The sequence below is a fragment of the Equus quagga genome, chromosome 3, assembly GCF_021613505.1.
Source record: "Equus quagga isolate Etosha38 chromosome 3, UCLA_HA_Equagga_1.0, whole genome shotgun sequence".
Lineage (NCBI taxonomy): Eukaryota > Metazoa > Chordata > Mammalia > Perissodactyla > Equidae > Equus > Equus quagga.
In genome coordinates this window covers 115,990,647-116,018,279 of record NC_060269.1, presented here as the reverse complement: position 1 = coordinate 116,018,279, position 27,633 = coordinate 115,990,647, and the positions used below count along the sequence as shown (strand labels likewise).

The 27,633-nt window shown below is 40.8% G+C and overlaps 1 protein-coding gene across 1 annotated transcript in view; it reads left to right on the top strand.

Annotated features, from left to right (window-relative positions):
• The window catches only part of LOC124236836 (DCN1-like protein 4), a 68,811-nt gene extending 47,923 nt beyond the window's left edge, over window positions 1-20,888 (top strand). Inside the window, exons 9-12 of the mRNA XM_046655775.1 lie at window positions 5,388-5,496; window positions 15,190-15,294; window positions 17,376-17,478; window positions 18,673-20,888. Of these exons, the coding sequence (XP_046511731.1) occupies window positions 5,388-5,496; window positions 15,190-15,294; window positions 17,376-17,478; window positions 18,673-18,749 (394 nt within the window). The 3' untranslated portion in view covers window positions 18,750-20,888. The remainder of the gene's footprint in view (window positions 1-5,387; window positions 5,497-15,189; window positions 15,295-17,375; window positions 17,479-18,672) is intronic.
• Window positions 20,889-27,633: the final 6,745 nt, after the last annotated feature.

Here is a 27,633-nt window from a genome sequence, read left to right as displayed (position 1 = left end):
GAATAACCTTCAAGGTTCTTTGTAGTTTAAAAATAGTCCAACTTCAAATTTTAAGAACCTCTGGCCCCCTCTCCTTTCAGCCTCCCTCGATTCGTCATTTGTTCAGCAAATATTTGAATGGCAATGATGTATTCTAGGTCCTGGGAAACAAAACCCACAAATAAGATAAAGTCTTGTTTGGGTCAGGGGCTTGGAAGCAATGTTCAGGCAAAAGATCCCAAAGTAATAAGGTCAGTTCTCTTTAGCTCCTTGAATTGACTAAATAGGTACTGTATTTGTAAGGTACATGCACCCAATAAATAAGAATACTCAAGAGGCTGATTATTTATATGCTCTAAAGATGGAAAGTAGTCCATCTTCTGAATTATCTGTTTTGTCTTCTATTTTGTTTTTGCTCATTTTTGGTTTTATTAAACCTGCCCAGTGAAATGGACCCAAATTACAGATAAAATGTATGTGACAAAACCTGTACTTGTATATTTTAGTACATTTGATTAAAATGTTAAGTTTTGGGACTGGCACCATGGCATAGTGGTTAAGTTTGGCATGCCCCACTTCAGTGGCCCAGGTTTGGTTCCCGGGCATGGACCTACACCACTTGTTGGTAACCATGCTATGGCAGTGACCCACATACAAAATAGAGGTGGACTGGTGACAGATGTTAACTCAGGGTGAACCTTCCTCAGCAAAAGAAAAAGTTAAAAAAAAAAAAAGTTACAATCCAATGGGAGTGTGCTAGAAATGGAGAGCCCATGGGTTTTGGAACCAGACTTTTGAATCAGTTCTGCCACTTCCTGGGTGTCTTTGGTAGTGTCTCTAAAACCAGGAAGGTGAAGTGGTGAAATGTGGCTTACACCTGGGCACTCAGAGCTCACTCTCCTTGACACTGTCTATAGGAGCTGTGTGCATGGCCTGTCCAAGGCTGGTGTTTGTGAGCATGTTGGAGAAGTGACAGCAGCTGGTAGGGAACGTCCATCCCCAAGCTCCCTAGACCATTCTCAGTCAGAGAAGGCACAGCTCGTTTTTGTTGTTGTTGTTTATTTTGTTTGCTGAGGAAGATTAGCCCTGAGCTAACATCTGTGCCAGTCTTGCTCTACTTTATATGAGGGTTGCTGCCACAGCACAGCTGACAAGTGGTGTAGGTCCATGCCTGGGATCCAAACCCACACACCCAGGCTGCTGAAGTGGAGCGCGCCAAACTTAACCACTAGACCACGGGGCCACCCCAAACCCAGCTCTTGTTTTCATTGACTATTTGGTTTATTGCCTCATTCCAGCATGTGAATTTAAGTTTATGTCTGATGAATTAAGCTTATAAGGAAGTTTAAGCTAAAGAAAGCAAAACAAGTGTCTTTAGAGTTATAGCTAACTGCATACAACCGATGATGGGCTGGAAAAATATGTTTGGGCTGATTAAGTGAGGAAAGGAGGGTCCCCTGGGTAATGGGGGAGAACTGCCTCTCATCTGACTTGATCTGGTTTGAGGACTATTGCCCTGATTTCTCTTGCATCTAAATCTGTTAGAGCAGCAGAACTCTAATAAGAAATGATCCCACACTATGAGCTCATTTTGTTTTGGGAAGTGATGCTCCTTAGCGGTGTGGCACTGTCACTGTACGACTTCTGTGAGTTTCCTCATATATGGTACACAGAAAAGCAGGGGGAAGCAGGGGAAGATGTGGCTGCTTTCTGAAAAGTCAGGCTGCTCACCTAAACTTCTCCAGCCTGTTTCTTCCCGGGCGCTTTGTTAGAACCGAGTCCCTCTGCAGATGTTCTTGTGGAGTGGCCACTAGATGGCAGCATATGGTTCAGACTGGGTGACTCAGAGGCCTGTTTCCCTAATGGGGGTTAGTCCAGGGCCCCTTTTAAAGCAGATCAAACTCTTTATTGACAATATTAGCTCTAACCCATGTAACCATCCTTAGTAGATACAGGAAGTGAACTGTTACTTTGTGCATTTTATGCTTAAAACATTGAGAACTGTTAGTTTCCTACACTCCAGATGAGATCTCTGAGCGTCTTTCAAACACAGGCACATCTTTTGCCAGGATGGCTGGACTCACTCCCAGGCGTGCTGTAGAACTTCACATTTTCCCTTGCAGCTCTACCCAAAGACTTGCAGCTACTTTATTTTCTTTTAGCTCTGTAGTGGTTATCTAAATGAGTGGTTCCTGCTCTTGAGTCTGCTGAAACGAACAGCTGCTCTTCTTCCTCTCATTGGGCAGGGCTAAACTGGACCGCTGGCCAAAATCTGGCCAATTCCTGTCACTTTGGCCCTTGACCTTCCTTTCCAGTGAAGATCAGGGACCTGGGCCTTATATGGTTTTGAGTTAGCTGATTTCCCTCCTCTTTGACCCTCCCCCATATTATTTTTAATAAATTATTATTAGTTTTATACATGGTAAAAAAAAAAAATCAAACCATACAGCAGAGTGCCCAATGCAAAGTAAGCGGGGCTCTCACTCCTGTGCCCCGACTCCCACTTACTGTCTTCCTGTGTATTTTTCTACCCTCCATCACCCTTCATTTGGATTTAAGCCCTAGATTTCTAACTAGGCTTCAGTATCTCTTTTTTTCCTTCCCCAAACCCCTCTCCAGGGAGATCCAAAACGAGCTTTTCAAGATGCAAGCCTGATTGTGGTCTCTTCCCTGGTAAAAGGTGGCTTTCATTGTTTCTAAGATTCAGTGAAAAAGCAAAACACTGTGGGCCACAAAAACCCTTTATGGTCTGGCCCCACCTCCATTTCAGCCTCATCTTGTACCACTTCCCCTCTTATTCTACCCAGTCTAGTCTTAGGGGTTTTGTTTTAGTGTTTGGACTTGCCATGCTCCCTTCTGCCACTGGGCCTTTGCCCATGCTGTTCCTTTTATCTGGAAAGCCCTCCCCTCCAAAAACATGTAGTTTCTGCTTATCTTTCAGCTCTCAGCTTACATGTCAGTCCCTTAAAGAAGGCTTTTCTGACTTCTAAAATAGTCTAATTTTAATCTTTTTTTTTTTTCTTTTTCACTGAGGAATATTAGCCCTGAGCTAACATCTGTTGCCAATCTTCCCCTTTTTAACTTTGCTTGAAAAGATTATCTCTGAGCAAACATCTGTGCCAGTCTTCCTGCACTTTAGATGTGGGTCACCGCCACAGCACGGCTGACAAGTGATGTAGGTCCACCCCTGAGATCCAGGTCCTCCAACCCGGGCTGCCGAACTGGAGTGTGCTGAACTTGACCACTACACCACGGGGCCGGCCCCTAATTTTAATCTGTTTTAGTTTTCAAACATCAGGAAGAAATAAAGGACATTCTAAATTGTTATAGACTCATAGAAATGAATCATTTACTCTAATTTTGGCTTTTAGATATTTTATCATCTCACTAGATCATGGGGACTATTTTGTAGTTAGCTACAAAAAAGAAGCTTTTGCAAATTTATTGCTAAAAATAGATCAATGTGCTCTATTTTGAATCATATTTTAGTTTATAAAGTATGTAAAATATTTATGTTGATAATACTTGTAATATATATTATTTATACTTAGTAGTAGGTAAAAGCTCTCCAGAGAAATATAAGGAAACACATCCAACATTGAGAAGCTTTAATATTGCTGGCAAAAATGGTAACTCTTGGTTCTCATTTTTAAGGACTAGATATTAAGAATGAAAAATCAGTTTGTAAAAATAACCAATTAGTGGGCCAGCCAAGGTGGCCTAGTGGTTAAGTTCGGCATGCTCTGCTTCGGTGGCCCAGGTTCGGTTCCCAGGTGCAGACCTACACCACTCATCTGTCAGTGGTCATGCTGTGGTGGTGGCTCACATACAAAAAGAGGAAGATTGGCAACAGATGTTAGCTCAGGGCAAATCTTCTTCAGCAAAGGAAAAAAAAAACCCAGTTAGTCTACTTTCTTAGGAAAAATAAACAGTGTGTCACTTACTTCTAAAAATAGGTTATCATCAGAGACCGGCCTGGTGGTGTAGCGTTTAAGTTCGTGTGCTCTCCTTCAGTGGCCTGGGGGTTCACTGGTTCAGATCCTGGGCATGGACTTATACCCTGCTTATCAAGCCATGCTGAGGCAGGCATCCCACATATAAAGTAGAGGAAGATGGACATAGGTGTTAGCTCAGGGCCAATCTTCCTCAGTGAAAAAGAGGAGGATTGGCAGTGGATGTTAGCTCAGGGCTAATCTTCCTCAAAAAAAAAAAAAAAAAAAGTAGGTTATCATCAGCAGGACTCCCTGGAGAAATAGCTGATTTCAAGTCTAGGGTAGGGTGAGTACAAGGTGAGCTGGAGTATCTTGTGCCAGAAGCAAGGACATGCTCAAAGACCGATGGGGACATGTCACAAGGACACTGGAGTCAGCCTGAAGGATCCACTGCCCAAATGAGGACAATTTTTACATCAAAAAGAATAAATACAGTAGCATTATAACATGGAATAAAAAGCAAAACTCCTTCAGTCCAGAAAATAATAAAGATAGTTAGTACAGCTCTTGTTTATAGAAGAATTCAGCCAATAAATTTAAAAGGCATGATAGAGTTAGAAAAACCACCGTTGTGCATCTTCAAATGTAAAGTCGGTTCAGGCAGGTATCATCAATGGATGCTAAAACCACTGGCTGAAGGTTATTGAGGAACAGGATAGTTGCAGTCTCAAGATTATGTACTGTTTCAAAGGGGGAAAAGTACCTTTAGCTGGAGAATCTGGTGGACACTGCCTTAATCAAGTGAATCAACTTAATATCACCAATAATGGGACGGACTGATGTTATGAGCCTCCTCGTCGGGGCCACTGAGAAAGCACATCACGTGTAGCATTCCTGTCAAAAATATTTAACCTAAATAGAATTATAGGGAAATTATCTGACAAATTGAGATTCAAAATTGACATTGTCAAGAGAGACAGAAAAAAGATGGGACACCCTTCTTGAGACTAAGGAGACATCTCAACTAAGAGCAATGCATGAGTCTTGGTTGGATCCTGGATTGAAAAAAAACAGCAGCCATAAGGAAAATTGGGGAAACAATTGAGATATTTGCATGTAAGTTGTATATTAGCTAAGAAAGTTAACGTTGATACAGTATTAAGAATGATAATGGTATTAAGTGTTTTGGGGTGAAGGGTCACTGTATTTGCAACTTACTTTGAAATGGTACACGGAAAAAGCACACCTACGTGAAAGAGCACAATGTGGGAAGGTTCCTTATGAATGGAGGGGTGGGTATTTGGATGCTTATTTACTATTCTTTCAACTTTTGTGTACATTGGCAATTTTTTAAAATAAAAAGTGTAGGAAAAAATAGGTCATTGTGGCCTCAGGGTTTTATTCTGTCTTTTGGTGTTGTGTGTCCAATTAAGGAAAAAACTCAGGTTATAATTTACCTTTATTCTGTTTTTCTAGATGTGATACAACAGAAAAACTCAGAAATACTTTGGATTACTTAAGATCATTATTAAATGATTCTACAAACTTTAAACTTATTTACAGATATGCGTTTGACTTTGCACGGGTGAGTTCTCTGGAGCCTATCCAGATGTGTCCCTGCCCCCCCTCCCCTTCTTTACTGCCATTTGAGGTTGGTTTTTACATGGTACAGCCAAAGAAGTTGAATAAGTTACTCCCAGGATGCTAGTTAGAATTTCTTTGTATACATGTACGCTTTCTCAGCTAACTCTGATTCTGGGCAAAAATGTAGTATGTTAAGCAAAAAAGTGTAGTGGCAGACCTTTAATAGCTCTTGGGATTGGCTCAGAAGTAATTTGTAAATAGGCATGTCGTAGGCAGTGTTCTAAATGTCTCTTAGATAAGCCTGGGAAAGCTTTTCCTTCTCACAAAACAACAGACCTTCACCCGTTGAGTTTATTGGAATAAGCTAATCAGATCTAATCCGGTTTCACTTTGGGTGCTATACCGCATTTGGAAATCATTTTCAAACCTAAGCTAATTTCAGTGAACATTATTCAAACAGGTTCTAATCATCATTTTGAAAGGTGATCATCTTGTTTGTCACGTAGTGAGCAGGGTCCAAATATGTGACAGTGGTTCTCTTGGAGTGAAATACAGTCTTTTCAGCCTGGTCACCATAGGTAGTGAATTGGAAGGCACCCGTTGGCATTGCTTCCTTCCCACACAGTCCACAGCCCCGCAGCTGCACTTTATTCAGGAATGGGCTTCTCATGTTTGTGTGTTTGGTGGACTCAGGTGACTAGGTTTTCTTGATTGATTGCATTTTTTAGTGATTTTTTTTTTTTTAAGCAGAGACCTCAGTGACAAATGATTTTTTTTGTCTACCACCATGCTGATGTTTTTCACTTTTTACCTGCTTTGGCTCTGCTAGTTCAGCAAAGGTTTATTCGGTGGTGAATTCTGCTGCATCTCCAACAACATTAGTAGTTCTCTGTGCTGTCCTCATTCGTGACTTTTTGCCTTGTCACAACCTTCAGATAAAATCACAACTTGCATGAGAATTTATAGATGTTAGAAATGATATGGTGAAATTCAGATACAGTGTTTTACTAAATGGCATTTGTGTAATTGTATATAGAAGTTATTTGCCAGATGCTTTTAGAATAGATCTGTAGTCTCTAGGATAAATACTTTATTACATGAGATTTTTTCCTCTCACAGTCAGCTATTTCTTATTGTATGGGTGAAAGTTAGTTTAGAAGCATTATACCTTTTCACCAAAAAGAGCCCTATTTTCTAACTTCCCTGTTTGGAGGTCAAATTTCCCCTGTAACTGCTGCGTTGGAGCCAGGTTCCATTTTCCTTGCCCATGGCTTTCCATCCCCTTGTTGGTCAGCCACCATCTTGCAAGGGCTCCTTTGGTCCTTTCTTTCTTGGTGCTTTCACCACAGCCGTGCCTTCTCAAGGCCCTTTTTGCCTCCTGAGTCCCCTGCTATGGTAGCCTTCTTTCCACATCCATTCGCTTCTCATCCAGCGTTCCCATTGGTGGGGCATCGTTCACCTGCCTTCAGCCCCAGGATCACTCGGCCACCTTCAAGCTCACGAAGCCTCCAGTCCCACTTCCTTCATATTAACATAGTGCTCTATCATGTGGACGGTACGACTGTTCCCACCACAACTGTGAGTGACAGACAGGGACCGTTTCAGTCTGCTTCACAGAGCAGGAAAGTGAGCCTCTGAGAAGTGGAGAAATTGGACCATGGTCACATTGTTAATTAACAGGAGATCCAGGACTCAAACCCAGGTTCTGGCGCCGCGTCCAGTCTGCAGGTCACTCCAGACCCTCGCGTCGAGTCCCAAGCTTCCTCTCCCACCCGATGCCTGTACGGTGGTGAAGTCAGATTAGCTGTTGACTGAGCCTGCCGCCTGCCTTTTGTCGTGCTGGACCTCTCCCTGGAGCCCTGTTTGTACTCCCACAGCTCTCTCCAGCGTCAGGCTTCTGGGCCCAAGCCACATGCTCCCACTTTTCACACAGTCTCCCGGTTCCTCCTGTCCCAGAGGACACTCTTACATAGCCCTCACGTCCCCTCTAGCTTGCCTTTGGAGTTTGGCACAGGCCTTAATTTTTTGTAACAGATTAAGGGACTACGTGTTTTCTTTCTTCATATCCCTAGTAGCAGCCAGCAGAGTTCTTTGCTTTTAAGGAGAGTATCAACAAGTACCAGTGAATTAAGCCCTTTTATGTAAGGATGAATAACCACCCACAGTTAATCACTGCCGCATAGATTCAGTTCAGCTGAGATATGCTCTAAGGTGAATTTATGACTGAATCCTTTGTTTTGTTTAGCTGTATCCCACAAGTTTTGAGATGTTGTGTTCATTTGGATTCAGTTCAAAATATCTTCCAGTTTCCCTCGTGATTTCTTTTTTGACCGATTTGTCATTTAGAAATGTGTTGTTTGTGTTATTTTCCAAGTATTTAGGATTTTCCAAGTAATCTTCTATTATTGATACCTAGTATAATTCCATTGTGGTCAGAGAACGTACCGTGTATAATTTCAGTCCCCTTAAATGTGTAGAGTCTTGATTCATGGTCCAGGCTATGGCCTGCTGTGATGGACATTTTATGCGTACCTGCGAAGAGTGAGTGTTCTGCTGCTGTTCAGTGGAGTGTTTTATAATGTCAGTCACATCAGGTTGGTTGTTCTCCTCTGTCCTTACTGATTTCTGCCCACTGTTCTCCCAGTTACTGAGAGAGGAATGTGGAACTCTCCAACTATAATTGTTTCTCCTGTCACTTCTGTCATTTTTTTTGTTTCATGTATTTTTGAAGCATGGATATTTGGATTTAGATACACTTACCATTGTTATGTCCTCTTGAAGAATTGACCCTTTAGCGTTATGAAACGTCTTTATCTCTGGTAGTGTTCCTTGTTTTGAAGTCTACTTTGTCTGATACAAATATAGCCATTCCTACTTTCTTTTGATTGAGTCTGCATATGTCTTTTTCCATCCTTTTATTTTAAAACTACTTGTGTCTTTATATTTGAAGTGGGTTTCTTATAGAGAGCATATAGTTGGGTCTCACAGTATCTATCTTAATTGGGCTGCTTAAACTGTTTACTTTTAATGTAACTATTGGTATTGTTAAGTTTAATCTCCTATTTTGCTATTTTTTCCCGTTTGTCCCATCTGTTTTTGTTCCTCTTTTCTTCTTTTTATGACTTCTTTTGGATTGAGTTTTTTTAAATGATTCCATTTTAATCATTCCATTCCTCTGTTGCCTTATTAGCAGTTTAATTTTCTTGTGGTTCTCTAGGCTTTCCAGTATACATCTTTAAATATCACAGTCTGTCTGCAAATAATCTTATACTGCTTCACGTACAATGCAAGAACCTTTACAACAGTGTACTTTCATTTTGCCCTCCCATACTTTTTGCTTGTTGTCGTATATTTTACTTACATATTTGCTATAAATTTCACAATATATTGTCTTAGTCTATTCAGGCTGCTGTAACAAAATACCAGAGTCTATGTAGCTCATAATTAACAGAAATTTATTTCTCACGGTTCTGGAGGCTGGGAAGTCCAAGATCCAGGTGCCAGCAGATTAGGTGTGTGGTGAGGGCTCCCTTCCCAGCTGGCTGTCTTTTCGGTGTGGCCTCACATGGCAGAGGGAGGAGAGCTCTTTATAAGGGCGCTAATCCATAATCATGAGGGCTCTGCCCTCATGGCCTGATCACCTTCTAAAGGCCCCACCTCCTAATGCCGTCACCTTGCGGGGTAGGATTTCTACATCTGAATTTTAGGCGGACACAAACATTCAGACTGTAGCATATATTATCATTTTTGCTTTAAATAGGCAAAAATATCTTTTATATTTACCCAAATATATACCATTTCTTTTTCTTTATTCCTTTTGTGCCGATCCGGATTTCTGTCTGTATCCTTTGCCTTCTGGCTAAAAAATTTCCTTTAATTTTTCTCGTAGTACAGAGAACTGTATTGGTGATGAATTCTCTAAGCTTTTATTTTGCCTTCAATTTAGAAGATACTTCTCTGGATAAAAGATTCTAGAATGACCATTTATTCTTTCAGTACTTAAATGGTAGCTGTTGTCTTCTGTCGTGTGTGGTTTCTGACAATAAGTCTGGTGTTCATTATTCCTCTGGATAGTGTCTTGTTTTGTTTTGTAACTGCTTTTATTCTCTTTTCACTGCTTTTCAGCAAGTCGATTATGATATACCTTGACAGAATTTTCCTTATCTTTATTCTGGTGGGGGTTTGTTGAGTTTTTTAGATCTGTGGACTTATAGTTTGTATTAAGTTGGGAAGATTTTCAGCTGTTATTTCTTCTAATATTTTTTTCTACTCTCCCTCTGCCCTCCTTCTGACACTACAGACGTACTTATGTTAGGTGCTTGATGTTGTCCTACAGGCCACTGATGATGCCATGTTCAATTTTTTGTATTTTTTCCTCCTTTCTGTTTCCCTTTGGATAATATTTATTACTATGTCTTCTAATACTAATATTTTCTTCTGCAGTGTCAAATCTGCTGTTAATCTTAGTGTATTTTTCATTTCAAATACTGTATTTTTCATCTCTAGAAGTTTCATTTGAGTCTTTTTAATATCCGTTTCTCTCCTCATCATGATACTATTTTCTTTTACCTTCATGAACATCTAGAACATTTGTATAACAGGTTTTTTAACAATTTTGTCTTCTGGTTCCATCATCTCTGTCATTTCTGGGTCTAGTCTATTGATTAATTTGGTTTTTGTTTTTTGTGAAGAAGATTGGCCCTGACCTAGCATCTGTGCCAATCTTCCTCTATTTTATGTGGTATGCTGCCACAGCGTGGCTTGATGAGTTGTACTAGGTCTGTGCAATAGAAGTGGTTGTGTGGAGGCAGCAGACACGGGTCTGGCGGGGTGGGGGTGGGTGGGTGAGGCCTCGTGCTGAGAGGCGGTCATGTGAGGGTGAGTCTGTTACGAGCCAGTCCTCCCCACCTGTGCCTTGATTGGCTCACTCTTCCAGCAGTAGGTGCCACTGCTTTTACTTGCCACCTCTGAGGAGGTGTTTCAGGAAGACGTAGGAGGTCACACAGGTGAACGCTGAGGCATCGTCTTCCCTCTGAGTAAAGCAGCAGCTGAGTCATGTCCATTTAAAGTGGAAGTGTTAGGGATGTCACTCACAGAACTCGCTGAGGAGGGTTTTGCTGGGTCTTGTGTTCAACAGCCCCTGTTAACAGAGGATTCTGCCCGATTCCAGCCTACATCTGTCATGACCGTCTGAGTCCCTTCCTCTTCTGGCTTGACTCGGTTTCTCACTTCGTAACCAATGTATCTGTCTAGTTTCCCTCTCCACACCGCCCCCCAACACACACCCCTCTCTACTTTTTCTCATATTTTCACTGTAAATTATGAAGAAAACAGAAGGTGGGCCTGGGTGAGGACAAAAGTAGGAAGAATATATAGTCGTCTAATCACAAGTCCATTATCCTGAAAATCTTGTCAGTTTTGTCCGTAAGATTACTCTTCAGTTACTGCGGAGTCACACGGATTTGCTCAGCAGTTATTTATAACGCTAATTGGACGATATGTCTCTTAATATTTAAATCTTGCTTCCTCATTACTTCTCAGGGAAGTGATGTATGGTCCACACTCAGGCTTGGGGTCTGACTTCCTTGTTCAAGTCCCAGCTCTGCCACTTGTTGACTGTCATTTCACTCCCTATGCCTCAGTTTCCTTATTTATAAATTGGGGATTCTAATAATGGTTATCCTAACAGAGTTGTTGTATTAAATGAGTTTAAGGATAAGGCACTTAGAACAATTTCTGGCTCTGATTAGGTTGTCGATAAAAGTTACCCATAGAATTAGCAATAGTTTTTCAAATATCCTTCACTGTTATTACTTAGGTGTCTACAAATGTCAACTTTCAAATAATGCCTTTTTTTCCCCGTTAAGTAGTACTTAACAGTAATAGAATCTGTGCCAAATAAAATGACAGGGAAAGGCTGTGCCTGTTGGCAGATTTTTTTCTTTTGTTTTAAAGGAAATGTCAGTAGTTGAGCTTAATTGCCTTGTAAACATTGTCGTCTGTAAACTAATGCTGGGTAAGTTCTAAGAGCACACTTACTTAGTTTCGTTTTTCCCAATGGGAGGACAATCTTGAGTTTTATGACTTTTTGCTTGTTTTTAATGTGTATTAAAAAAAAAAAAACAGCTCCTGTTCAAAAACCTGATTGTCTATGCATATTTTCAGTTTTGTAAACTGAACCACATTAGGATTCGAGTCCCTGGGTGCTATTTTTACTTATGTTTGCTTACCTAGGTAGCTGTGTTAAGGAGGACTGCATTTTCTTTATTTTTTGTGATCCCTATGGTCTCAAATGAGAATTCTGTGATGTGTATTGTAGGTCTTCAGTTCGGGCCTTTTGGTTTCACCTACCAATTTCTGACTCAATTGTCACCATTTATGTTTGTGAATCATGGTCACTTATGTACTATTTCTTGAGTTCAACTAGTTGCTCTCAAAAATCTTAGGGATTTTTTTCCTGCTGTTGGAGGTCTTTTTCCTTTATACTTTTAATAATTCAATGTTTCCCTTTTCACGTACAAGTCTTAAGCTATTAAAACTTGGTGAAAATTGGAAATAGATCATCTGAAATCATTGGGGGCCTCTGATAGAGCATCTGGGAACCTAGATGTTTAAAGATTCATTTTTGTAGTTATGTTTACAATTAACTCTTTAACTGCTCTGTTTCAGTTACTGTTTCTGAAGTCACTTGTGACATTTAAGGAAAAAAGGGCTTGATTTTCACATCTTACAGGAAGACCTATACTGGAACAGTCTTAGGGACTGGGTTTTTTTTTCATATTAGAACTTCAAATCATACCTTAATAAAACTTCATTATTCTCTGCTCTACATTAGCTGTTATTAGTCTTTAGCTTGAGAAGGGCATTTATTCCATATGCGGACATAACTTGTTGGAATATTTGGGGTAGGACCCTTTGGTTTTACAGCTGTACCACTAAGAGGCCTGGTCTCATCTGTGACTGCTTTTAAAATCTGTGTTTAAGAAAGATAACCAGGCAGAATCTAGTTGTGTTTTGTAGGAGGTTAGTACATCTTTGGTGTATAGAACCTATTTAGCTTCTATTATTATTTGAAAAATAAAATTGTTTTTAATTTCTTATTTTAGAAAATGAAAGTTTATGAAATGCATATCTATGCATCTTGGGGCAAGAGGTGGGCAGGGAGAAAAGTCTCATTTCTTCTCCTTTAACCTGATGGGCCTTCTGGGGACGCTGAGTGACTCTTGACTGTCTCAAGGTACTTTCTGCTTAGATTCTAACCTTGGGATGCAGAAACCTGCCCCTTGCTCCTTGGTGCTTCATGAGCAGAGGATCACAGGGTCAGTGTTGACAGTGTACTATTTTAATTTCTTGCGAGGAGCTTCTGGATGTCTTTGCTGTACTCCTTGAATTTGTTAAGGTAATTTTTTTTTTATGCCCATTATGATGATGGCTGCTTCATAGCATCCTGGGAGATTCATTTCACTTTTAATTGAGAACCTTTTGCAGAGAATGCCATTAGGATCATTGTCAGACAACCCCCTGGACGTGTCTCCATTTTGCTGTTTAGTAGATGTTTGCTGTGGGATCTCTCAACTGTGCTGTTCCCAGGAATTTTGAGTGTTTGTAGTTATGGTCATTTGCACTTGGCCTCAAATCCACCCACAGGCAATGTTGGTTATCAGTGAGATGCCACTGTTAAGATCGTGAGTGCATCCATAATATCTTTCTCTTATTTGCTAGGCAGAAGATGGTGTTAGTGATTGCGAGCTGCTGGCTGGCACCCTTGCAGAGCAGGAGTAAGTGAGTGCTGTTCAGCTTTCCGGTCCTGTGAGTCTGATGCCTTTCCTCCATGTTTTGGCATCACTGCCAAACACATGCATTGAAATCCTTCATGATCATCAGTTTGTCAGATGATTATATTGTTGCAAAGAGTCTGTCCAGGTCCTTGTATCTTTTTTTTTTGTCACTTTAGTGTATGTCCATTGTGATGGGGACAGAGGCATTGATGATGTTGAAAGAAGGCATAATATGTATCAAGGCAAGACTAGCGATTTTAGGTTTAGTGAAGCATTATAAACTCCTCAAAGGGAAAGCTTTTCCAGAGTGCCCATGCCATCAGCCCAGTGCTGCATGAGCTGTTGTTCCACAGATGAACTTGGGCCCAGTCCTGTGGTGCCACATGTGTTTTCAACAGTTTACTCATTTTTCTTGTGGATTTCTTCATAGTGTGGTTTGCTGTTGCCGTCTGCCACACCTATGTTACAGGGTAAAAGGAAGTTTTCCATTTGCTTGCACAGTGCATCCCAGAAGTATGAGCCCATGAAATGCAACAAACCAATGAGGCTTGGTTGGCAAAGAGTGGGCAATCTCTAGAGCACCTTTTCTGCTGTCCTTCTCTCCATGGGAGTGAGTACTGCAGCCCTGGGCAGGACGGTCTGCATGGCCAAGGGACAGGCAGAGAACCCTGTGGAAATTCGGAAGCCCCACCTGTTTGCCTTGACCTGTGGAACTGGGATACTTCCGCCATCATCAGACTTAAGTTGTGTGGCCTGCAACAGAGAAGGGTGACTCGGAGCCATCTGACCTGGTCTATTCATGAATAGTCGTTAAGCTTTACGACTGTGACCAAAAGACAGACCTTTCGCACATCTTCCTGTATCTTCATCTACCTTGTTTGCTGTTGTTGAGTGAGGCCCTTACATTTGCTGTATTGTTTAAGTCCTTCACTTTTAAAATCAGTGTCATGGCCAGAAATGCTCTGTGTACTAAAGAACACTTCACTGTTAGAGTCCTCGAGGTCATAATTTATTTTGTCGGGAGGTACGTGTGGGCTACGTATGTGGCTGACAGTGGTGGTCAAAACATCATCCCTTAATTTGGTGAACATTTAGATTCCACCCCACAGGGCATAGCCGGGCACTTTCTCCCTTCATAGGAAAGTACTTTTGTAAATTTCCACTGTAGTTGATACCACGAGGAGGCTAGCTTTGCATATGTGATTTCTTTTCTGGTTTCCTTGTGAAATGTTGTCTTTCACTTGGCTACTAGTTAGGGGTAGTCTGCTAGGAGATTTCACATCTAACAAATCCAAGGTAAGAAGGACTGTAATAGGTGGACAGACTACTTTCCCCCAGAGTGGGTGGATGAATTCTTACTGGGAGAGAATCTCCAAAGCCCCAACAGTTTATTGTGAGCTGAATTTAATTCCAACATTTGTAGGCACAAGAAAAACATTTACCAGTGAAATAAAATTGTTGGGAAAATGATTTTTATTAAGAAAACCTGATTCCTAAGCATGGAAATCAAAACCTTTAACTTTAGTTAGTTAAGTTATGGGCTTTGGGGTCAACCATTATGATTTTGATAATTATCATAAATGTCAAACAGCAAATGATTGAGTTATAGATTTTTATTTATCCCGTGAAATAATAATAGATATTTTTACTACGTCATTAATTGATTTTGCATTAGAGTGATCATTCGATTGACATGAATCTTTCTCACAGTAAATTTATACAATACTGAAACCATTAAGCCTTCCGTGGTGTTTGACTACTCGCCCTCTCCCACCTTAGTGTTGATTCAGGGTTTTTATGGTGTATGATAAATGAGCTGTTTACTAATTTCTTGTTGAAGTGAAATAGAAATTTGGATTATTGGAATTTATTATTTGGGGGCATCTGGCTCATCCTTGTTTTTGTTTGTTAAACAGGAAAAGGACCAGCGCAGCCTAGACATAAACACTGCCAAATGCATGTTGGGACTGTTATTAGGAAAAATCTGGCCCCTTTTTCCAGTTTTTCACCAATTCTTAGAGGTACCAAATTGTTATTTTATGGAATGTATGTTTGCTTGCTTAGAACTACCAAGTATACTGTAACAATTTTATGTAAATTTCTGTTTGTTGTGCTTTTCTGCCCATAGGAATAATGGTGACGTCATTGCTGTTTTCCCCGTGTTTGCATTTACTGTTTTGCTGCATAACCCCTGTACGAACATGTCAGACACAGCTGCAGCTCTGTCCCTTCCTTTCTCGTCCCCACTTTAAAAGCTTGACTTTGGTTTAGACTTCCTACTCTCTCTAACAGTAGTAAAACAGAATTTACTTTGTTTTGTGGCTGTAGGTGAATTTCCACTTTTATTAAGCAAAAGTTAAAAAACAGCCATCTGCCTTCTTACTAAACTTAGTTTCTAATGTATCCTTATGTACTCTTATCTCCAAGTGACTTGGGGACCTAGATCAATCTAAGTGTTAGGCACCTGACGGTATCTCCTTCAGTTTAAACTTTCTTTGTATTTGTATTAGGAATAATCCAGCACTTTACGCCATCATTGTTGTTTGTTTGCTTTAAGTATTAATGATCAAACATTTGAGCCGCTGGTTATGAGGAGCTGGTTCTGATGCGCTGTGACGCTGGGGGCCTGAAGCGTGTGAGCTCTAAGTTTGACTTACTTGGGTTGTCATATCTGGCATCCTTCTTGCCCTCCAGCCCCAAAGCCCTTAAAAAATGCCCTTTGCTTGAAGGGATAAGGGTGTCGGGTCTTTGAGAAAATCCTGGGCCTTAGCCCGACTCCAGCTTCACTCTTGAAATAGTCTTTCTTCCAACTTACTTTATGTAATGGTCCAGAAAAACTTCCAACTGATATGTGAATCTTTGAGGACTGCTATTAAAAATTACTTGTAACATTCCTAACTGGAACTCCTGAAGAGAGATATAAAAACTAGTTTTCATGAAAGAAATATTTGTTTACATGACAATCCATATCTACACGTGATCTGTTGTGATTTCTCTGACAACCCCATGAAATGTTAGCTTTATTTGGAAAATAAGTAGAAATAAGTTCTTGTTCTCAGAGAGTTTAGCAGAATTTGAGCCCGAGTGTCATGGATTCTTGAGCTGAAAGACCTTGCCAAAAGCAAATTTTACTACACAATTCCAGAAGCATCATCAACTGTTTCAATGACTGGTTTTTGCTTTTAGTTGCTTAGAAAGTTAAACGTGTAGTTTGTGCTTTGTTCTCTCTTTATATCGGTTTGCATTTTTCTTTTAAAAGGGCACAGTAATCCTTTCATTTGGGCTTTTCTTATGTTTGCATCCTTAAAACCGCTGGCTCAACTCTTTGCTTTTTAGGTACTTGTATTATTTTCCAATGTTCCTGATTTTAGTGGTTAGGATTTAAAATTGGTGGATCTAGGTTTTATTTTTAAATCTTTATACAGGAATACTGTATTTTAAAATATACACCTGGCATATTTCTTGTCTAAGAGAAATACAAAAAATACCTCATGGCACTTCTGATTTCTTTTATGTTCCAATTCAAATTCTGAATTATTAGAACAGTGCTTTTCGTCAGTGGCCAGAACAGCTGGTTCAGAGAGTGCTTACGGCACTTAGGAGGTTCTCGTCGTGTCACCCACTGCTGCACGTACCCTCAGCTGACGACGGACAGTGAGCGTGCTGATCGTTTCAGGGACGGTTAATGGGAGCTGCTCTTCATTAGCACTTACTTTGAGCCAAGCACTGAATGAAGTGCTTTGGATAAATTATGTGAATTCTCTCTTTGAATCCTTGCAGCATCTCTATGAAGAAGGTATTCTCCCCATTTTATATAAAAGGGCTTTTGCAGTCTAGAAATTTCACTTCCAGGGATATAAAATTGTTTTTCTTTTATGTGCGTGTCATTTTGTGTTGAGCCCCTATAATATTTTTGTAATGAAAATTGTCATCGTAAGTTCTACTCTTGCTCTCCCTCACCCTTCTCCTAGATTGGTGCTTAACACCCCTCAAATGGAAAGAGTCAACCTTCATGAACTTTCTCAAGTTGATTCATGCAGCAGTTGAAACCATACCGTTTGTTGATCATGTCAGTAATTCATATTACTTTTCCCTCCATCAGCAATCAAAATATAAAGTTATTAACAAAGACCAGTGGTGCAATGTGCTAGAATTTAGCAGAACAATTAATCTTGACCTCAGCAACTATGATGAAGACGGAGCATGTAAGTACTGGTCCTGGGTGTTCGCTCACTCTTCCCCTCGCTGTACATTTTGCACAGCTTCCTCCTGTGAGAAGCCTCACAGCCCTGTTGTTCTCTCTCTCTCTCTCTTTCTCTCCAGGGCCGGTTTTGTTGGATGAGTTTGTGGAGTGGTATAAAGACAAACAGATGTCCTAGGACTTTATGCATAGCAGCGAGAGAGTCACTGTTACCACAGTTATGTCAACCATTAGCCATAAATTGCTGTTTGTATCCAAGCGCATGCTGCTTTTCTTGCACTGTCTCCCTTTTGCAGGGACGTTTTGGTGTTTGCGATTGAATGGGCCGGCTCTGCCTCCTGTGTAGCATTGTTCTCTTGGAAGGCTGCTTTGCAGTTTGTATTTACACTACAGATTGGTGAATTTGCCAACGTCCTCACTGTGATTATGTGTATATTGCTGTTTAAATTTTGTATATGTGTATAAAAAGAAAAAGCTTCACCTAGAGATTATTTCTGCAAAAATGTATTGTAAAAATAATTTTTGTGGCATATTTCTAGTCCCTTTTTTCAAATGAACCAATTATGCTTTATTTGGTCTCAAATGTAGCATTTCAGAAAACAAGACAACTGTTACCATAAGCAAATGTTGCCAGAATTTACCTTATTGTTTAAGAGGCCAACTTGTGGAAGGGGGTGGGGTCTTAACTTTTCAGAGGCATATGCCAAATATAATTTGGTCTACTTAAATGTTAGCATTTTTAAATGAGGAAAGTTATAATTACTTGAACTTATAGACATGTACCATGCCACAAATCATTTCCACCATGCAGGGTATAGGTTTTTATTTTCTAATGTTAACGCTGTAGTAGTTTGAATATAGGTACAAATGAACAAAGTAAAATTGCACCTTTTTTAAAATGAGTTTTAAACTCTTATAAACTTTCTTTAGTGTTTTTTTTTCTTTTGCATTCTTCTAGTCAGTGTTTGGTCTGCTGATGCTTTCTCCGCCATTCTAAGTAAAATTTATTTTGCCTCCTCTCTGAAAACCTAATGGTTTGCTGGCAATTTATAACTGCAGAGCACTTTTAGTTGTGGCTTGAATTTTGAGTTAAGCTTTCATGGTGTCTAGTTTTCTAGTTTTTTGGAAAAAGAACTATACTATAAATGAGAGGTGTTTTGTTTTGTTTTGTTTTCCTTTTTTGTTTCTTTCACGCTAGGCTTTTCCTGGCAGCATGTCCACTGCAGGCAGTGGACACGAAACCACCAGCAGCGAGCTAACTCTGTTACATGCTAGGACCTTTCCTGGAGGGCCGCTCGTCATCACCTGAGTAATTTGTACAGAAAGGTGATAGCCATTATTTATGTGGATGAGGAAGCGAGAGTAAGCAAGATGGTATTTTTAGGTTTGTATTTTATGTCTTTTTTTTTTTTTTCCTTGCCTTACCCTTCTTGAGGAAATGTATAGATAACATGTTTTCCCCTCAACTATCTGGTGCTATTGAATGACTAATTTAGTCCCTAAAGTTTTGTGAAAACACAAAAGTCTAATGATTTAAACCAAGTAAAAAAGTTAATGGTGCATTTGAACAAGTGAATGCTATAGTTGTCAGCAAGATTCATGATTGAACATAGAATGATTGGAAGAGGTTTGGATTATTTCAAAATATGGCCAAAAAAAACTTTTGGATTAAATGTGAACCTTTAAAAGGCATGAGATGAGTAAAGCACACAGACAATGCTACTCGTGACCACTATTTCACAGTTTCTTTGCTAACAGTGTTCAGATTTTCTTTATTTTTTCCCCTAACTGAACCACCAAAGACAGAAATTTCCTATGTATATACAGTGTGTGTGCATATACAAAATCATGATATGGTAGAATGAAATTACTTCCTTTTTCTACTAAATAGAAAAGTTTGGTTTGCTGTGAAATAAATCAGAAGTTTGAAAAACTCTGTAGTAATTAAGCATACTTAATCATTCCTTCTTTAGGAATTGTAGGCTCACTTCCACCTTACACATTCATACCAGTTTGCACAAATCAATATCTGAAAAGAATAGAAGATGTTGATGGCAAGCACAGCACTTGAGACCGATGTGTTGAAAGGGGTTCCGTTCCGACAGATGCCTGTGGCTTCCAAGGGCGATTGGCCATAGGCAGGTTCAAATCTGTGGAGAACTTGATTCGTTTTCAGAAGTATCCCATAAAGTTAAAGAATCACACTTTAAAGGCAACAGTTCCTAAATTTGATCTATAGTTTTGTTGAAAGCAAATATAAATCATAGTGAAATTATTTTAAAAGTTATTGTTAGAAACTGGAGAATTTTTTAACCACTAAGCACAGTGCATCCTAAAATAAAAGGATTGTTACGGGGGTACTGCTGCGTTTCATCTGCAGTGACCGTTTCTATCATGGGAGGACAATCCGAGTAAAACTAGTTTATGATGCACAATATGAAAGTAAGGGTTCCAAAGGGATAAATGTGCATGTTTGGAAAACTCCAAATAATCTTTCAACTCTCTTGAAAAATAAACCTCTGTGGCTGCAGAGTGCTTGCCCTTGGTTTTCTTGATTTTATGCATTTATTTTTAAGAGGAGAAAAAAGGGGTCAGACAGAGTAATAAGATACTTTTTCTTAAAAAATTCCTAAGTTACCTACAGCTGAGTGATCATTAAGCACTGGTTTACTGGCTACTGTTAAAGAAATTAGGGTGCCTTCCTCTGGTTTTTATTACCTGAGTCTACACCCCCTCTCTCTTTCCCTTGTGTTTTGAACTCACATTGCAATACTCTGTCATATTGGAATACAACTTTTGATGTTTACTGCTTTGGTAGGTCAGAAATTTCATTATTTGATTTGCCATAAACACCCACTGTAATGTTACGTGCAGCTTTTTTGAAGCATGAACTCTGAATTAAGTTTTTATAAATCTGACTAGATAAACCCCTAGATTCTGGTTTAACAACAGATTTCTGTTGCCTCTCAGTATCCGTTTTAACAGTGCTTTTGAAGTTTATACAGAAAGCTTTAAAAGTTAGTTTGTGCCCTTGGTTTTTATTCTTACAACTGCTAAAATACCTCTGTAAGCCTTATCTTTTACTCTTTCATATGTTGTATAATAAATGTATAGAATTCATTGACCAACTAAAATGTTGGGTGTCTGTAAATGAGATCAAAACGTGGGTTGCTTTTTTTCATAAAATAATTTCTCTTGGAGGTTACTGTTAAATGAACAGCAGCTAACCTGTAACTGTGAATGCTTCGTGTCGTCAGTATTTGCATTACATTCATAAACGTGTGCAAGTCCTGTGACTCCCAGCTTAACTAAAATACTGTTATGCCACCTAACTTGAGTACAGCAAACTGGTTTTAGGTTTTAATGGAATTGATGTAAAATGATATCCCATAAATAAAAAGTATTTGTGTTTGGTTTCAGAACTGATTTGTGAATTCATTCTTCTCTTCTCTGGCTTTTTCTTTGACAACCACTTAAAGTGGCTCCAAAGCTACAGAGCAACATGCAGGAACAGTGTAAGGAACACCCATATGCCTGTCACCTAGGTTCTCCAGTTGTTAATGTTTTGCCATGTTTTCTGTGCCCCTCAGAGTGTGTGTGTGTGTGTACTTTTCTCTGTAGATAGGTAGACTTTTTTCTGAACCATCTGAGAGTAAATTACATTATGATACTTCGCACCTAATCTTTTGAAACAAGGACATTCTTAAAACCACAATACTGTGTGATCACACTCAAGAGGTTTAAAATTGATCTAATACTATTACCTAATATGGGGCCAGATTAAAATCTCCCCATTTGTACCAATAATGTCCTTGATAGCTATTTTATTTTTAATCCAGGGACAAGCATAGCATTTAGTCATCGTGCTACTTTTGTCTCTTTTAATCCAGAACATTTCCAGATACAGTATTTTAATGATTAAAGACAGTACAAACACTCCTCAACAAAAAAAAGAAAATTAAAAATTTACTATCCTATGTTAATATATTTCTAAACATTGAGCTAATAATTGAGTACTTACTGTGTACCTGGATCCAGGCAGAAATGACCATTTTTACTACCTCCAGGGCTGCCCCCAGTTAGTCCGTAGGTGTGTGTGAGCCCTGGTTACCACGGTCTGAAATGGTCCTTCATAGATGTCAGCTCCCTGATGGCAGGACCGCTGGTGGACAAGTGGATGCCCAGGTAGCATACATGGACGGAAGCAAGAGACAGAGTTCCCGTTTGGCAAAGAATTGTCAAGACCTGAGAAACCTCATGTAAAGATCAGAGAATCCAGGAAAGACTGATACCAACTTAAAGATTTTTAGAAGCTTGAAAGCAGGAAAGGAGGTAAAAAAAAACAGAATCCAGGTGCACATTGTTTAAATTGGTGATATAGGTGGTTCTTTCAACTATAATTTGGGCCAAAAGCTGAGGATCAAACCCAGAGAATCTCTGGTCTTCCAGACACCCACAAAGATTGGGAATGGATGGTGGGTGGAGATAAAGGAAAAAGCTGGGGCCAGCCCGTGGCTAAGTGGTTAAGTTTGCGTGCTCTGCTTCGGCACCCAGGGTTTTGCTGATTCAGATCCTGGGCATGGACATGGCACCACTCATCAGGCCACGCTGAGGTGGCATCCCACATGCCACAACTAGAAGGACCCACAACTAAAAATATAAAACTATGTACTGGAGGGATTTGGGGAGAAGAAGAAGAAGGAAAAAAGAGATTGGCAATAGATGTTAGCTCAGGTGCCAATCTTTAAAAAAGGAAAAAGCTTAATCCTAAATTGACAGAAAGGAGTGGGAGGTGACAAACCTTAGGACAGGGAATTCTTAACCCGGGCTATGACAAACAGAAAGTCATGAGGCACATTATCCAGTAGAAGAAAACAGGAATGTGAGATGTATTCTCCAGGCAGGACTTGTAGTCCACATAAAAATTCACAGGAATTAAAAGTTCTCCAGCAATGTAATTGGAACAAGATAGACTGGAGAGAGGTCAAGTCACTAACACCTGCTCTGGACAATGCAGCTGACATCCCCAAGGGGACAACAAGAAAGATTGCTCCAAAGGAAAGGCATTTTTTTTTTTTTTTTATTAATGTTATGATGGATTACAAGCTTGTGAAATTTCAGTTGTACATTTTTGTTAGTCATGTTGTGGGTACACCACTTCCCCCTCCGTACCCTCCCCCCACCCCCCCTTTTCCCTGGTAACCACCGATCAGATCTCCTTCTCAATATACTAATTTCCACCTATGAGTGGGGTCATATAGAGTTCGTCCAAAGGAAAGGCATTTTTAAAGATAGCTTTTTGAAATAATGGGATGAAGAGGAAAGTGAACTAAAAAGTGAAAAACATTACCCGCAGAGAAAAATGGAAGATCATTGGGTCAGCCCCAGGGCTAAAGAAATGAGGAGGGAGGGGCCTGCCCTGTGGCCTAGTGGTTAAGTTCAGCGTTCTCTGCTTTGGCAGTCTGGGTTCAGTTCCCAGGAGTGGACCTACACCACTCGTCAGCAGCCCTGCTATGGCAGTGACTCACAAACAAAATAGAAGAAGACTGGCACAGATGTTAACTCAGCAAATCTTCCTCAGCAAGCAAAAAAAGTGAGGAGGAAAATTAGCTACTTCTGGAGAGCAACTTTTCTGGATTTGTTTGAACCTACAGGAAGGCAGGGCATTTTTTCCGTGGTGCTATAACGTGTGTGACATCATACTGAAATGAGTCATTTGAACGTTGTCCTCAAATCCTGGTGTGATGAACAACTTTTAGGCAGAAGGTGAGAGAAAAGCTTTTATGATTCCTTTAGAAAAGAATTGCCTTTGGAGCTTCGTTATAGCTAGAAAAGAAAAAAACTATCACGTGAGGAAATAATACATCGAACTTTGTGACCCTGTCTGCTTAGCTAAGCTTGTAGGGCAGAAGACATTCCCGGATAGGGCCCGCTCACCACTTCTTTTGGCACATTCAGCAGAAAATCATTTGGCGTTTCTCTCTCTGGAATTTGTTCTTAACATTTATGTTCAGTTGCCTGAACAAAATAAAATCATCCCGTGTACAGAAGTACCTGCTTAGAAATCATGGTGAGTAAGTAGGTTATGCTGAGAATAATAATTGGAAACTGAAAAACAAAAATCGACCATAGTAATTAAATGGAAATTTTTAAAAACATCATTTGAAATGTAAATCTCTTCTGAAGAAATGTATTCAGTCCTTTGAAAGAGATTCCTTTGCAATCACTCTCTGAAGAGTGTGGATTGTGAAGAACCCTGGCAAGGAGAAAGTAAGCTGAAGAGGGTTTGTTTCTTCCTCTGACACTTTCCAGTAGCAACGTCTCAGAAATGCCTAAATTTGAATATCTGAAATTCAAACTAGTGTTCTCTAGAAATCTTAGGATAAATGTGTGATGATAAAGGGAGCTGCAGCTGTACTCATTACCAGTGAACTAAGTCACCAAAAAGTTTTGAGCCAACTTTGAATAGTCTGCTGAAAGCCACTGCATTTTGTCTCAACTTGCTGCTTATTTATTTTGGCTTCATCGCTTGTAGTAGCTCCTACATACTCCATCTTGAGGACTGGACTTGGACAAAAGTTGTGATCCTGTCACAGATATTCCCAAAATCGTTGAATAAAATCATAGGTGCCTTTTAGCGACTACTTTGCATGTCGCAAAGTGCTCATAAATCCTTCAAGTCTTTATTCCTCGTACATCTAGGTTGATTTTCAGATTCTCAGTATAATCATTGTGTCAACAAACTTTAATTGTATGTTAGGCAGAATTCCTGTGTGAAATTGGAAACACAAGCATTAAAATTTATAAGTGTGTGGAGAGAGGGGACTGGGGTAAATAGAAAATCAACAGACTGAAGAATTAGCAAGGACCTCTGGATGGAAGGTCTTATGCCCATTGGGTATAAGTGGCATCAACTGCTTATAAATAGTAGACCAGAAAGACACCGACTCAGTTGGAGCTGGGAGTTCCTTTTGGAGAGTGCAACATTATAGGGGGAAGGGGGGTTTCAGCACAGGACTCTCCTTAGGGCGGTCTGCAGTGTACACAAACATGGCAATAGAGGCAGCAGAGGAGTTAGGCTTCTCAGGACAGAAGAGTTGGTGGTTGTCAGCAAGAAATAGCAACATAATTGATGAAAAGATGCCAACAGAAGAAATATTCTTGATGATGAAGGATATGGAATGTACTGAGGCAGCTACGTAGAGCAGGAGATGGTAATGCATGTTCCCTGGTGGAGGAGATGCTTTTCAGATCCCTTAAGTTCACTATGAGGATGTCCAACCATAGTTGAAAACCCCCACACAGTGTGAGGATTCTACCAGGCCTGAAATACACCATTTACCTCCTCACAAGGGATTTAACTCTGCCGTCCTCTGGAGACTGGCCATAAGCCTGCCCGCTCACCACACGGAAGTAACTGGTGCAGAACACCCCAGCACGTTCCCCGAAGGATGGGGGATCGGAAGGTCAGTTTTCCAGGAGCATCCCTCCCCAGGCCCAGCCTCCCCTCCTTTTCTAGAGGGGAGGAGATACCCATGGGAAGAAGATGCCAAGATTCTGGGAGGGACCTGGGAAGCCCCATGCTGGGAGGTGAGAATGGTCAGAGAGTATGGACCAGAGATTTGGTGGAGGGGAACCTCAGGGGGAAGACAGGGAGCAAGCTGGGCTTGAGGTGTGGATGAGACTGGGAAGACAGGGCTGGGAGAGCAGGAAGCTCACCTGTAACAAATTGCAGAGACCCCAAGCTCATACTATGTTTGGATTGACGACAAATAAGAGGCATAAACTGCAAGAGAAGCAAAAAATTCATCTGGGGTCTCAGAATTGCAATTCACGGAGCAAAGATTTCAGGTAGAAACTCAAAACGTGTCCTGCCAGGGAGTAAAGTCAGAGGCTTTTAAAGGTAAAGAAAGGAGGTTGTATTGCAAAGAATTTTAGTCAGAGTTGGAGGCAGAGAGCTGGTCTTGGCTAAACGTTGACTGACTATTGATTCTATCTTCAGAAAGTCCTCAGTCTTTGTGACCAGGATGTCCATTCTCCTGCTGACTTGTCAAACAATTGCTTGTAAAACAATTGCCATTTTGGCCCAGTCCAAAGGGTTGGCCCAGCTCAAGGTTCAAGACAGGAAAGCAGTTTCTCTGGGAAGGCAGCTCTGACTCCACTTAAAATGGCTCCACTATTGTTAGTTTTGATGGGCTCAAATCTCCCGGGGAGGCATTGGCTGCCAGCCTTCAGTTCAGTCACGGGGAGAGTGCAGGCTAGCGGAGACCCCGTGCACTCTCCTCTTCATCAGAATTGACGCAGTTTTCCCACAGCCTCTGTTTTTCTGGGCAGTTGGATTGTCAAAATGTTTGCTACTAAGCAGTTGCATTGCTTAGGTCTCCCCCTGTCCCTACCCCATCCCCTGCCCCAACCCCAAAATAGCAGGGTTATGTTTTTAATCCTGCTAAAAGAATAGGTTGCTAAAAGGCACCTGCAACCATCTGCCTCTTGCGCCAGCATGGAAATTTGAAGATAAGAGAGCAGACTTTTGTGGGTCTTTTAGGCGGAGTACTTTTTGAATTCTGACCGTTATGAGATGACAGACTCAGGATACTGAACAAGAAAAAAATTAGACTTTTTATCTTTCTGGTTCAACACGGTCATATTCATGACTTTAGCACTGATGTCACGTGCGCATGCACACATGTTGTTTTGAGAGTTGGTTGCCAGCAAAACGTAATGGGTTTGAGGGATGTAGTCAGAAAGGCCAGCTGGCGGCTTACTGACACCATTTAGCTCCTTTCAGAAGAGAAGGCGGCCAGCCAGGCAATGTGCTTACCCTGGTCTTGAACACCTTTTGACAATCTTGGGAAGTGTGTGGAGGAAACTGAGCTTCAGAGCATTCAAATAACCTCGTAAGTCACATAGCTGGAAGGGGGGACTGAGGTTCACACTCGGCTCGATGTCTCCACCCCAGCAATTTGCTGAGGAGGCCACATGGTGTAGAGAAAAGTTTGCCAAGAGTAGGAGAGTGAGGCAAGTCAGCTGTCTGTGTGCTGCTTGGTTCTCTGATGGACTTACTGCCCGTCTCCTGCTAATTCATAGAGAGTTTGTGAGAAACACAGCTCAGGGATTGGCCAGTTTTTCAGAAGTGGGAATGTTTAGAGATTGCTTGAGCTTCAGCCCAGGAACTGAGCTCACTGGAGAGAGGCGATGGCTGATTGGCCACCTCTCTCAAGTGTGGGGCTCCCGCAGGTTAAGGGCTCAGTCCACAGACTACCCCCCCCATGCCAATCACAAGTCCAGGTTGTCACCTGTGCTTCTCACCAACTGGCTGTAAGTTAGAGGTTCTCACATTCCTTCCTCAAGTTTGATTAATTTGCTGGAATGGCTCATAGAACTCATAGAAACATTTACTTACGTTTATCAGTTTGTTATAAAAGGATATGACTCAGGAACAGCCAGATGAAAGAGATGCACAGGGCAAGGTATGTGGGAAGGGGCACGGAGCTTCCATGCTCCCTGAGGGTGCCACTCTCCCCAAATCTCCATGTGTTCACCTACCTGGAAGCTCTCTGAACCCCATCCGTTGGGGTTTTTATGGCGGCTTCATTACATAGGCATGCTTGATGACATCATTGGCCATTGGCGATTGAGCTCAATCTCTAGCCCCTCTATGGGGGTGGAGGGTGGGGTGTGGAATGGAATGTTCCAACCTTCTAATCACATGGTTGGTTCTCCTGGCAATCAGCCCCCATCCTTGAGTGACCTAGGGGTTTTCCAAAAGTCACCTCATTAATATAAGAAAAGACACCTTAATCACTCTCATCAGTTAGGATATTCCAAGAGTTTTAGGAGCTCTGTGCCGGGAACAGGATGAAAAATCACAACATCGCACATAAGTACTTGATACATAGCTGTCATTGATCAACTGGGACAAGTTTAAAACCAGTTCTAGTGGTTACCTGTTACCATGGCCAGTGAATAGTCAGATTTACCCCTCCCCCCCTTTTCTTGAATTTGGAGTATAAGAACTTTTCATTCTCAAAGGGGAGAGAGGAGATGATGGATGGAATGAAGGACTGAAGGAAACAGGAGGAAGGACTCCAAAGCACAGCTGGAGGGGCCAGTTTTCCTCTGTGATAAGCAGAAGGCAGGAGATGTTTGTCAACGGATA